This window comes from Arvicola amphibius, chromosome 12, assembly GCF_903992535.2.
Source record: "Arvicola amphibius chromosome 12, mArvAmp1.2, whole genome shotgun sequence".
In the NCBI taxonomy this organism is placed as follows: Eukaryota; Metazoa; Chordata; class Mammalia; order Rodentia; family Cricetidae; genus Arvicola; species Arvicola amphibius.
In genome coordinates, this window is record NC_052058.2 from 85,319,551 (window position 1) to 85,333,216 (window position 13,666).

The 13,666-nt window shown below is 44.7% G+C and overlaps 1 protein-coding gene across 6 annotated transcripts in view; it reads left to right on the forward strand.

Moving 5' to 3' along the window:
- Ppp1r12b (protein phosphatase 1 regulatory subunit 12B) overlaps window positions 1-13,666 on the forward strand; it is a 215,516-nt gene that overhangs the window by 195,314 nt on the left and 6,536 nt on the right. For 5 of the 6 annotated variants that reach the window (XM_038348745.2, XM_038348737.2, XM_038348743.2 and 2 more), the window contains 2 exons: window positions 1,160-1,213; window positions 2,606-2,656. In XM_038348745.2, coding sequence (XP_038204673.1) covers window positions 1,160-1,213; window positions 2,606-2,656 — 105 coding nt within the window. Of the gene's footprint in view, window positions 1-1,159; window positions 1,214-2,605; window positions 2,657-8,274; window positions 8,452-13,666 lie in introns of those variants that run through there. The other variant, XM_038348746.1, reaches the window with a different exon arrangement.

Sequence of the window (13,666 nt, forward strand, 5' to 3'; positions counted from 1 at the left end):
ACAAGGTCGACTTAAAATCAAGGAAGTTATAATTTAAAACTAAATAAGCAAACAAAAAGCTAGTTCTTTGTGTTCTGAAGTTTGCAAGTCTCAGAAACCTTTCCTCTTGTCAAGCTTAGGGAAAAGATGAAGGAAGATAGAAACTCCAAGATCTACTAATGCATTTTCCCTGTCCTTTCTGCCCCAGCAGATGCAGTAGAGAGGCAGACAGCCATGATCTTCAGAGCAGAAGAGAAAAATCTAGGATGAGAGCCAGAATTCCAAGTTTTATTGTCAGTTTTAGCTATTTGGTAATTGAGAAAGAAAAAAAAAGGAGGGAAGGGGAGGGAACCTTCTGCAAAACCAGCCTAATGTCCCCATTTATTGCAAATGTCTGGGCATTGTACTAGACAAGATAAAATCATCATTCTTTATTCATTAAATGTCCATTGAATCTACAAAATTTCACTCAGTCATATAATGCTGAAACCAGAGAAGACTTACAGGTTCCTCCATTCTTCCTTCTAAGGTAGGACTATACCTGAAATTACTCTTCTTAGGTTTCCTGACCAAATCTTTTCACTCCTCTGAAAGACTGAAATTGAAAATATCCATGATAATCTAAATATATATTGTAAAGCCTTTATTCAGATAAAATCTTGTTAACAGATTAAGAAGGAAACCAAACAGATAAAAGTGGAACTACTCTGTTCAGACACAAGAAACTGGCTGAGAAGACAGCCTTGTCTGAAGACCACCACCACACTAGAAAGAAAATGGCCTCAGTGCTCAGGGCAGAAGCGACAAGGAGAGAGCTTGTGTCCCTGCCTTTAAAGAAGGCAGGGTGGGGGATTCAGGAAGAAGGTAGTTAGTGTTGGAGTGTGTAGTCTAAAGGGAGAGGGAAGGCAAGGTCAGGTATGTGTGTAATGAGTAACGTCTGTACTCGTGTTGGGCTTCAGGGACTATTCTTCCACTGCCCCGTGGCCATCCTACATTCTTTTTCAAGGCAAGTGTTGGACTTAGCAATCTCTCACAGTCTCTTTGCTAAGGTCCTTGCTAAAGGAAAAGCCCAGAGCCCTGCTGTCTTTCTGGATGTCTGCGGGTGAACCAGAGCAGACCTGGGCTTCCTGCTGCATGTGAAAGAACCTAAATAACAAAGTGTTTCCTTCTGTTCACACAGCAGAAGCAAGAGAAGTCCTCTGACCGGTCATCGGTACTGGAGATGGAGAAACGGGTATGCACGCCTCCTTGGCCGCCTGCTGCACGTCTTCTCTTGACCTTCTCTAACTTTGTTGTTGGTGCCAATGGAAAAAGTTCATCTTAAGAAGGCGGGAGCTCTGCCACATTCCATTCCAGCTTAATGATTTTTTTTTTTTTTTGGTCTGACTCTGGACAGTAATTTGATGGCCAGTTCTTTTGGCCTTCTCATGTAGTTGGTTACTTTGAACATGCCAGTTTTAGGGTGGGAAGGAGTCTTGGGACATCACCTCATACGTTCTTTAGAATTGCACACAGAGCTGTAAGATATTTGGTTATTTACACGTATACACAGGTCTGAAGATTTCTGCCCCTTCTGTGACCTTAGACAGAAAGGACACTTTGAGCTGGGGGTGGTGACATGAACCTGTGATCTCTACATTGGAGAGACAGAAGCAGGATGGTCAGATTCAAGGCCAGTCTGCACTACATAGTGAGTTCCCGGCCACCCACAGCTACATAACAGAACCTACTCTCAAAAGAAAAAAGACAGCCAGTGTGGTGGCCCACCAGTAAAAGTGCTTGTATATGCAAGCTTGATGGCGTGGCCTCAGTCAGCAGAGCACATGTGGAAGGAGAGAACTGGTTTCTATGAGTTGATCTCTGACCTCCATACACATACTGTGGTACACGTGTGTGCATGCACACATGCGCATTTTAAAAGGAGGTTTTTCATGAAGACCCCTTGCCATTGATTTAGGTGTTGTGATTTAAGACCTGAGAATCAGCCTTCATCAGTCTTCTGGTCAGATTCCTGCCCTGGTCCCAGCTGTACTCAGATGTTTATCTGGGACTTGATGTTCTTGGATTGGTGATGAACTCTAATTCCAATTTAACTATAAGGATATAGTATGTTATCATCTTTCTTGTTTGTTTAGTTTGGAAAAAGCTAAGTTTTATATTTGATTACCTTGGCCTGTATCTCATATGATTAAAGACTCCTCATTGAGTTCAAGCTACATTAAGAGTTACTAGCTGGATGAGAAATGGAGGAGGAGGGGAGAAGCTGGCAGACATCCATATCTGCTTCCACTGACCATGTGTTCTCCATCATAAAAGAAGCAGTTCCCTGGGAACGTGGGTGTAGTATTACTAAAGACAGTGGATCTTGGTCTGCTTGTCTGTTAACAGGCTGCTGCCCCTGTGTCTTTCAGCTTTCTGATAGAAGACTTAGGTGATGAGACTCTTGTCAGCGAAGTAGCTCCATCCCATGGCAGTAGGGCAGAACGTGCACATATGGAGAAAGGTTTGCCCTAGGCTAGATGGACCCTGAGACCATGAAGCTGCTGATGGTGCAACATGTGGGAGGTAGCTTTATGATTGCTTCCTGGCCTGTTATCACTTCAACAAGTTCTTTGTTTCTAAACAGGAGAGGCGGGCATTGGAACGGAAAATGTCAGAAATGGAAGAAGAGATGAAGGTATGAAGAGATTATCTTTGTCTTGATGTGTATGTGTGTTCTCTGTATGTCTGCCTAAGCTAGATGCTTGAGCAGGCTTGCCTCTCTAACGTCAGTGCCAACACAGCCCCCTCAGAAAAGGTGATATGTTAGAGGAAATGAGCGCCTCTTCTCAGCCATCTCTTAGGTTCTCTCAGCTCATGCTGCATCAACTACGGCCACCTCAGAGGCCTTCTAGGAGCAACGGGTTGGCTTATGGGGAGACCATGTTCAAATTCTAAGATTTTCAAAGCAGTGGCTTCTCCCTTAGGAGGCTGGGCAAAAGGTGTAGGACAGATTCTCCCCACTCTACATGGTCCTCACTAGGCGAGCTCCATGGAACCTAGGCATGGCCACAGCCCTTTCTCCCCATGTGCAGCTCTTGCAGGAGGAACACAAGCTGAGTCATTCTACAGCAAGATGAAAATTTATTTGCATATTGATTTCCTGTTGTGGACCATTTCCTCTGCAGTATTCCAGAGTTCTTGGCCTTCATCCACTAGTGCAAACTCATGCCTCTACATGACCTACTTTGAGGACTCATTGCCTTCCTCTTCTTAAGGGATGACCAATAATGACCATAACCTCTTTTAGCTGCTTGAATGGACTGTTGCCAATTTTAAGTGCTAGTCCATTGCTATAGGAGGGGACGATAGGGAGCTGGAAGATAGCCCTGTCTGAGATAGTGGAGCAGCTCATCCGTGCAGTGCACTGTGCTGCATGGCCATAGTCCCTTAGTACTTGTTCGACTCTTTTCCTTTCATTAAGGATCTTACTTTAGTGGATATGTAATGCCAAGTCAGATGTAAATTTCTATAGCTAGGAAGCAGAAACCCTGGACAGCATCAGACAAATCCCCAGATGGCCTCTGTAAGCACCTTTGATATACAATTGGGTTAATTTTTAATAGACAATTGTTGTTTTAATGGCCTAAAAGATGTTATTTATATATACACCACCACCACACTCATAAAAGTCTTCAGTGCCTAATCAGTTAAAGGTCATTGTTTTACCAGATCCTATATTCACAATCCTGTTACCCCTTATAGTTTAAAAATGGAGGGGAAATGACAAGCCCTGCCCCTCATTTCCTAGTCACCAACCCATGGCTGTGACTGGTAATAATCATGTAGGATTTGAAGCAATAACTACTTATCCCTGAAACACTTTAAATTTCCCAGGTCGACTCACAAGTAGCAGGAAGTAGAAACAGTGTCCAGTTCTCTCGAGGAGACAGAACACTACCCACACAGACCACTGAGTGTTTCCATCTTCCAGATTCTTCAAAACCACCTCACTCACACAAGTATTTTCTTCCTCTTAGCGTTGTATGTTAACATTGTGTTCGTTCTTCATGAATGAACACATACAGCTCTATATTCATGAGGGCTTCCCATCCAACACCCTTAGCTGTGCCATCTGCTCTGCTGTTAGGCACCTATCGGTAATGCTTGGGAAGAAATGGGCAAGGATGGCTAGAGAGATAACTTAGTGGATAAGAGCACTTGTTGCTCTTGAAGAAGACCTGGGTTTGGTTCCTACATGGTGTTTTACAATCATCTGCAATTCCAGTTCCAGGGGATCTGATGCCCTCTTCCAACCTCTGTGGCATCAGACATATATATTGTGCACATACATACATACATACATACATACATACATACATACATACAGGCAGAATACTCATACACATAAATTAAACCGTAAGCAAATATTTTTAAAATATGTACTATAAAATGTAAAGCCTGTGTCTGGGTATAGTGGCATATACCTGTAATCCCAGCACCTGGGAAGCAGAGGCAAGTCTCTATGAGTTTAAGACCAGCTTGATCTAGATAAAGACCCTGTCTCAAGAAAAGAAAAAAGAAGAAAAAAAAAACACACAAAAATAAGACAAAAAGAAGGGGACTAAGAATGCACCTTATAGATAAAGTACTTACATAGCATGCAATTAGCCCTGGATTTGATCCTCAAGACCCCATAAACCAGGCATGGTGGTATATCCTGTCACCCCAGGATTCAGGAGATAGAAGCAAGAGGATAGGAGTTTAGTCATCTCTGGCTACATAGCAAGTTCTAGCCAGGATAGGATTCTTGAGATGTTGTCTCAAAAAAGGGAGGGGAAAGAGAGATGCTGGGAATGGGAGAAGGACCATATCTGGAGCATATAAATCAGGCCAGAGCTCACACCTCCCACGAGCACCCAGAAGCCCACAGACAGACTGTGTACCCCTTGTGCCATTCACATAAGCCCCAGACAAAGACTCAAAGGGGGAACTTTGGGCACTTTTTTCTATTCCCATTCTAAGCTGGCAAGTATAGAAGTTCTTCTGTGTTCTTAGTTGCTCTGAATCCTTTGGAGTAACACAGGTTTGCATTTTCTTTCTACGTTATTATCCTACCAAGCTGTGGTTTTCAAAACTAGGCTATGAATTCCTTTCTTCAGTATTTCAATAGAGATAACAACACATGAAGGTCACTTGCTAACAAATTTAAAGATATATTGTTCAAGAGGCTGGAGAGATGGCTCAGAGGTTAAGAACATTGACTACTCTTCCAGAAGACCTGTGTTCAATTCCCAGCACCCACCTGGTGGCTCACAGCCATCTGTAACTCTAATCCCAAAGGTTCTAATGTCCTCTTCTGGCCACTTCTGGTACTACACACATGTGATGCAAAGACATACATGCAGGCAAAATCACCCATACACATAAAAGGGAAACATTTAATTAGCAAGTGGAGCCAGATCATAACTGGTCCTCAAACCAGTAAGTAAACTGTTTTGAGACTTTGTTAAAAATTCACCTTATCGCCGGGCGGTGGTGGCACACGCCTTTAATCCCAGCACTCGGGAGGCAGAGGCAGGCGGATCTCTGTGAGTTCGAGGCCAGCCTGGTCTACAAGAGCTAGTTCCAGGACAGGCTCTAAAAAAGCTGCAGAGAAACCCTGTCTCGAAAAACAAAAAAACAAAAACAAAAATTCACCTTATCACTCGGTCCCCATTATTCTCCACTGCTACTTACAAAGCCTAATTAAGAAACACCTGCAGACTGCTGCCCCAAACTTCATTTGCTCAGTCCTAGCATAATATCCCATACTGCAAACTGTCTAGCTCCCTCTACAGGACTAAGGGGGAAGAGCATCAGAACCTTCCAGTCATACCAGTGTTAGGTTTCTGTCTGTACCTTCTTCAAAATCACAAATGTGTCTGCTCTAAAAGAGTTGGAAAAAATGGTTGTTTAGCTCTCATGGTCTTCATTTATGCTGACCAACTTTTCTAAGAACTAGTGACTAAAATATTTGTATATAAGATAGTAAGTAGTATATTTGTCAGGTCTGGGAAACCTTAGGCATTGGGACCAGCTGCTGTGTGTGTGCACATGCAGACTGTTCAGGCACTCAGTCCTTCCTAAAGCCATCAGTAGGGTGCCGTTTGTAGGGGTGACTTCCCGTTAATGCTTGAAGGCTTGGCAGGCACTCAAGTCAGAAAGTGACATCACTGCCTGGTTTCCTGGCACCAACAAAACACAAAAGTCAAGTGAAATGGGAGCCACGAGATGGGCTCTCCCAGGTGTAGTGCTCTGTGGTTGGTAGGTGGGCTGTGGTCTCTGCCTGGAAAGGTAAGTATGGCTTCTCCCCAGGAGAAACTCCACTTAAATGACAGATCTGGCAGATGCATGTCAGTGTGAACTGAGCTGGCTCTGCACTTGTCTTGGGATGTCCATATCCAATCTGACTACTTCCTGCTTCCGCTTCCTTGCTAGACCTAACCCCATCCTTTCCCAGGCCCTTGCATGAGAAGGGTCCAATGACCATTCCTCTGTAAATGGCTTCTGGGCTTCTACTTTGTTTACTCTGAAGTAGCCAACTTCCCCTGAGCTCTGCCCTCTCCCACCCCTTTTCATCTCCTTGTCATGCTTGTTTCCATGACTGCTTCCTGCAGAGCATCCCAGCAGGTTGCTCCCTGCCCTTCTTCATCATACTGGTAGCTTCCAGACTCTTCCACCTGGAGCTGCCTGTGTTCAAATGGCAGACTAAATCCCTTTCCTTGTTCACTGCTGTAATCTCCCTGGGAGGCAAAAACCACTTCCTGTGATGACAGTGGGTGTATTGGAAGCTTGGATCAGATGTCAACACCAATGAAGGACATTAGCCAGGGGGTTCTGTGGTTCTTCAACTCTGCCATGTGCTGTTCTGATCTCTCTCACCTGTCCCCTCTGTGGTCAAGATGCTCACAGTAGAGGACGACTAGTCTACTCTCCTGTGGCTGCGTGGAACTGCTTGACAGCCCTACCCTTTGTGGGAGTCATTCTTCCTCTCCTGACAAAGATCTGTTCAGCAGTTTGTCTCTACTTGTTTCTCAGTTTCACTGGTTTCTCTCATGCTACTCTCATTTTCTTCCTGGTTCACTCCCAAACCATTGCCCCACTAATCTCCCATTTCTGTCCTTGCTCGCTGTGTAGTATGAGAGACTTCCCTGGTACCCGGAACCTTTCTCTTTGTCATCACTATAACCTAACCCCTATTTGAATAACAAGATCATTTCCCTTTTCCAAAAGAGCGGATAGTCTGTTTCAAGGTCAGTGCAGAGGGTGCCTTAGGAGGGCATGTGGCAGAGTTGGCAGGCCTGTGCTGTAATCACTTTATTGAAATCTTCAAGGCACTTGTGAAATATCAGGTATTGGAAAGAGTATCAATGCCCATTATCCTATTCATTTGCAACACTGATGATGCACAGGTGGAACCAGACTACCACAATGATCCAGCCAGTTCCATCATCTCCTGGCATTTATGATTTCTCTGCTTTTGTGTATTTCTAATTTTCAGAGTGTATGTCTGTTTGAAAACATTTAAGCAGCTCCTACCCTTGACATGACCTAGGGCAGAGAGCACATAGCTGTGAACTCAGTGATACATAGAATCATCTATAGCAGGTAGAAGCCAATTGGCAGTTGCAGGACCTGGACAAGCTCTGTGTGCTATTGAGAACTGGGAAGGTTAATTAAGCTTCCTGTAAAACATGTTACAGGTCCACCCAGAGAGCTGGCAGATGTCACATCGCCTTCTAAATAATACATGCTGTATGCAGAAAGTTCATAAAGAAAATGCCCCTCTTGTATTTTGTTAGGGATGGGGCAAGTGTGAGGACAAGATAAAGGGAGAGAGAAAAGGGTGATGTTTGGATTTAGGAGCACACACACACACACACACACACACACACACACACAGATCCTCAGCCCCAGCTCCAGTGTCAGTGAGAGTCCCCAAGGCTGAGGCTCTGCATATGAATTTGTCAGAAGGCCCCAAGCCATATGTAGGCTTCTCATTCTCAAGTGGTCCCTGTGTGGTTTTTATGCTTGTGTAGGCAGTAGCAGCATGCTAAGGGCTCATCCAGGAACCACAGACACGGCTCCCTCCGCGCATTGCTCCTCCACCTCCCTGGATAGCCTGCTCTCATCACTACTGCCTTTCCCATCTCCTTTCTTGCATGCAAACTAAAAACAAAAACAAAAAGTCACGTAGTTTCTTTGTCCTACTTTTTTCTCCTCTGCTCTGTCTTGTCTGTCTTGTCTGTCTCCTTCATGTCTCACTCTCTGCAGAACCTTCACCAGCTAAAACAGATTCAAACCTTGAAGCAGATGAACGAACAACTTCAGGCTGAGAACAGGGCCTTGACCCGAGTGGTGGCCAGACTCTCGAAGTCCATCGAGTCCTCGGACACCCAGGAGCTCTAGCTATTGCCCTTCCTCTCCACCTCACTTCCCTCCTCTACTACTCCAGGCAGGTTTACTCTTCTTGTTGGTCCCAGAAGCCCAGTACCCATCCCTTCCATCAGAGCCTCCATGTCCAGGTATCTGGAGCAGGACTTAGACCATATAAGGGACATAAGAAACCCATTCAAGGGTGGCAGTGGGGAGACTGTTTGGGCAAGCAGAGTGTCATGTTCAAGTCACCGCATCACCGTTCTTCCCTTAGAGACTGGACATAGATTTACTTACCCAGCTGCACATAGATACACAACTGTGTGCATGCATGCATACATTTTTATTTCATTGATGGGGTCTTTGTCAAACTGAGAGAGAGAGCTTTCTCGGCTAGCAGTAACCCAAATGTATCTGTACCAGTTAGGACCTGACTGTGTGTTAGATCCAACTGGGAGCCATGAGTATTCACCATGTCTGGGCCCATTCCAAATGCTCTGTTATTTGGATTGAGACCAGGGCATCAGTATTTTCTAAAGCTCCTCTGTTGGTGTGTATGTGGCTGTGGTTGAGAACTACAACCCACTGACTACCAGATGGAACTTAGTCCCCACCAGTGACAGCGCTGCTGGATGGAACCGACTAGGATGAAGGCCAGGAGTCCCTGACTCACCTCTGCTCCGAGCAGAAACACCCTCCTTCCCACCCCTGGGCAGAGTTAGATAAGCGTTCTTTGCCCCTTTCTGGAAGCCTTTGCTTTCATCTTCCTCTTTTGGAACATTTGTCTCATTCCCCTCACAAGTCTCCTGGTTCCTGGGATGTATCGCTCCCTGCCCTGAGTATGTGGGCCGTGAGGCAGACCGTGAGCAATATAAATGAGCCTTTCTAATGGGTTCAGCATTGCCAAGGGGAGGGCAAGCAATGGAGCAGAACAGTGCTTATTTCCAACTGAAAGCCACCCCTAAAAATGTGTGTGGCAGACTAGAACCTTCCTCTGGCTGTGGATCTGAAAGACAAGCTCACACACAGTTTGTTTCCCATTCCAAGACAGTGTGACAGGGTCACCACTTCCCTGAAATGAGTTTTTGATTTTCAGCAACAATCTAATTAGTCTGACTGGAGCCTGTCCTTTTTTCTGCCTGTTTGCATTTGCCTTTAGGATCAGTAGCTGGCAATGAATACCCACTAGTACTGAAGCACCCAGATTACCATAAGATGCTGTCACAGGCAGAAAGAAATGAAAAGGGATGTGCTGCCACAGCAAGGCCGTGAGCAGCCAGCAGGAAGTCCAAACTCTGTTTCAGAGTTAGCTTCAAAAGTCCTGAAAGGATGCTCACAAGTGGCCCTACGGTGGAGCATGTGCTTACTGTGCGCCAGGACCCTTGGTTCAGTCCCAGGACACATGCACACAGACACATGCATACACACTCTAGGAAATTTTGACTTAGGGAGAAGTAGAGACCCCCAAAAGTCCCAGTTATTTTTGGTCTCCCAATTTGTTGCAAGACAGTGTTGGATATGGGACAAAATTCGATTTCAACCTTTCAGTGATTAATAACTTTAACAACTGGCATTTATTAAAGTCTGTTCTGAGTGCTTTATGCTTTTCTCGTTGGTTCCTCAGCACCATTGTGTGTGTGTGTATGTATGTATATGTATATATATAGCAGGTTAGAGAATCAGAAATAAGCCCAAAGTCCCTTGGAAAGTAAATGGTTGAACAAAAATTCAGACACTGTGTTAGATTCCAGACTCTGCACTCACCCTGCTGTGATGCAAGCCATCTGCATATTTTGCAGTCTTAACAATTCGTTAAGCAGCTGCAGCACAGGACAGCATTGCATCGGAGAGTAACAGACAGAATTCTACTTCCTCAGCACTCTGACCTATTTAATAGGCCAGTTTCAGCCAGCTATGGTGGCACAAGCCTTTAATCTGAGAAGTTGGGAGGCAGGCAGGTATGTCTGTCTCTATGAGTTTGAGGCAGGCCTAGTCTACATAGTGAGTTCCAGGACAGCCAGAACACAAAGAGAGACCCTATCTCAAAACAAAAATCAGTTTCCAAAAAACATTTACCTGCCAAAATAATGTCATTGCCTGGTACCTGACCTACAGTAGTGAGGGAAGCAAACTATGGCCCATGTACCATGCCAATAGCTGAAAAGAAATCAAGAGAATGGTATTTGACAAATAAAATTCCTGTGGAATTCAGATTTCAGTGTCCAGAAACTAAGATTTATTGGAAGTAAACCATACATTTTAGTTTCTGCACTATCAGCACATGACACCTGCTAGGCCACAGTCATGCAGTGAGGTAGCCACAGCAAAGACTGTAGCCTGCAAGCTACAGTACTTACTAAAGTCTAAAGTACTTACTGTGTGCACCTTGACAGCCAAAGCCTGCCAGACACCTCCCACTAGGAAAGATGGGGTAACTAGGCCGAATTGGCAGTGTGATCAAGAGATTTCGCCCCACTCTCACCCTTCCGGGTCCTAACCCAGCACTTAGTGCCAGCCAGCTCCACCTTCAGAGAAAAGGAAGGCTCCCTTCCCACGCCAAGCAAGGCAGCTTGGTAAGGCTTATTGTGAGACCCTCCCACCCACAGCTAGCCTTGCGTGACACACCCTGAAGCCTCAGGACCCCTGTCCCTTTCTTTAGCACAGTACTCATCACAGGCTATATGAAGTAATAGTTAAGAACAAATGTACTTGATTGTGTCTTACGTATCAATATTGAAGTGGCAGACTAGAAATTCAGAAATGGAGAAGCTGAAATCTAGAGATACGCTCCATAAAACCTCGTGCTTCACAGCACTTTCACGTGCTTCTTTATTTAACTCTTCAGCACTGTTCACTCCCCTTATTTGAGCATGGAGTCTGTGTCTCTGCACACCACTGGAACTGTACATTCTCTCAAGATGTTAGGTGTTGCAGCTGTGAAGTTGTCTTGTCTATCATTTCACCCCAAAGAATTGAGCTCTTAATGTGGAAAAAAAAAATCACCAAACACTAACAAATCATACCTTTTTTTAAAAGCAGCTCAATTCTAACTTGGTAAGCAATTAACATAATCCATTGCCATAGATACAGCTTCTTCACATCTGTGGGATCCTGCTAAGGAATAGGGTTTTGGGGGGAGAGGAACCAGAGAGATGGCTCAGTGGTTAAAAGCACTGGATTTTCATCCAGAGGATCCAAGTTTGATTCCTGGCACCTTCATGGTCTTACAACCAACCTATGTAACTCCTGTTCCAGAAGATCCAATACCCTCTTCTGGCCTCCACAGACACTAGGCACAGACACATGTGCAGGCAAAACACCCATACATAAAAGAAACATTGTTTGAATTGAAAAGTCCCACTAGGCAAATAAACCCCTAGATGGAACAATAGAGAAGAGATGGAAGGTACCAGCCTGGGCAGAGTTTACTGCTGTGAGCTCGGAGCACTCCATCCTGAGAGGCACGGAGCAGAGTTTACTGGTGTAAGCTCGGAGCACTCCATCCTGAGAGTGCTAGCCAGCTCTGCTCTGAGTTGGAAGAAGGGCAGGTCAAAGACAAACTTTGCTTTATAATTCTTTAGATTACAGTCTTATTGGTGAAGTGTGTAGATCTTGCCTGCTCTTCCAGAGTCATAGGGAAACCGAATGATAGCAGGAATCCCCAGCATTGCAAAACCCATTGCGGACACTAGTACTTCCATGTCTCTTATTCCTGTCTGCCTCTCAGAGGCCCATCTGCAAGGGAGCAGGGCGGTTCCTATTCTTTTGTAGCTACAAACAGAAATTGAGAGATGTCAAGTGGTTTCTCTAGAGCAGTGATTCTCAGCCTTTCTAATGCTATGATCCTTTAATATAGGTCTTCATGTGGTAACTCCAACCATAAAATTATTTCATTGCTACTTCATAACTGTAACTTTGCTACTGTTATGTAAATATCTGATATGCAGGATATCTGATGTGACCCCATGAAAGAGTTACTTAACTCTCCCCAAAGGGTTGTGACCCACAGGTTGAGAACCTGTTAGCTAAAGTCCTGTAGATCACTGAGAGTGGCCACTCCTGAATTTGTTTGTGTGCTACAACTGCTTTGGAGTTTTGTTTTCCATTCCTACCTATAATGAAGAGATGGTCTGTGAACTTGAGCACATATGGGTATAATTTCAGCACTAGGACCTAACTAGCTAGCTGCCCTGGACTGGTGATGGACATATGGCCCCTCGTTTATAGAGATGGGGAGAACAGCTGCAGCACAAGCTCCTGAGGTGTCAGTGAGACCTTCTAACCCCTCGCCCCAAAATTGTAGATTTTCTTTTCCCTTTGTTTTCAGGCATGGGCTTTGGGGGCATGTGTACATACGTACGCACACACGTTCATACACTTGCTCACGATTGTATAATGTAACCTGCATCTTCCTCGTGAGGTTGGGGAAACAAAGATCATATTTCTTCAGGTGCATCATAGATTTCCTACTTTAATAGTAATGCCAAGAGCTCGACCTACATGGCCCATGATTCCTGAGCCCAGGCCACCCTTTTCTGGAAGGAAGCCTTGCTTACTGTATGGATCCTGAAGGCTGAAGTGACTGGCCAATGAAGGAAAGGGTGTCTGCATGACAATGACGATACAGATTTCTGGAGCCCTCATTGTGAAATGTATTTACCTTCTAACCCCAATCTACCAGCAAGGCCCGCACATGAACTGTAGCTCATTAAGATTTTTCAGATGTACAAAATATCTGTCAAAGTGCCTGTCACAGAATAAAGACTTGGGTGTCCAAGCTGGAACTTGCTCTTCCTGTATTCCTTGAGTTGAGCAACAATATGTGTTGTGTTCCAAGATGGAAGAACTGACAGATGGAATCTTCACTCCATTCCTTTTTCCATAAGCCTCTGTTTGCCAGAATTATTCTAACACCATCCACCAGAGTGTTAGGAAAGCCCCCTGGGTCTTGGCCATATCTCTAAGTTCCCTGGATGTTAATGTTGAGAATAGGTGTGTGTAGTATGACCAGTGAGAATTTGGGTGGATTCTAGTTACCAAAGACATCAAGACAAACTTAGTCATCTTGTGGCAAAAAGGCCAAGTTCTGTTCCTCAGCTTGCATTTTGTTCCTTATGGGGTATGCAGTAGTGCCTTTAACTCCTAAGGGTCACACTCTCTCTGACTCCTTGCTGAGCTACTTTGGCAGTCTCCCCAGTTTCTTTAGGCTGTAGGTGAGCTCAAGGGCAGGAGCAATTGCAAATAGCTACTGGCTCAGTAGAATAGAACTATAGTCTTTGTGGAATATGAA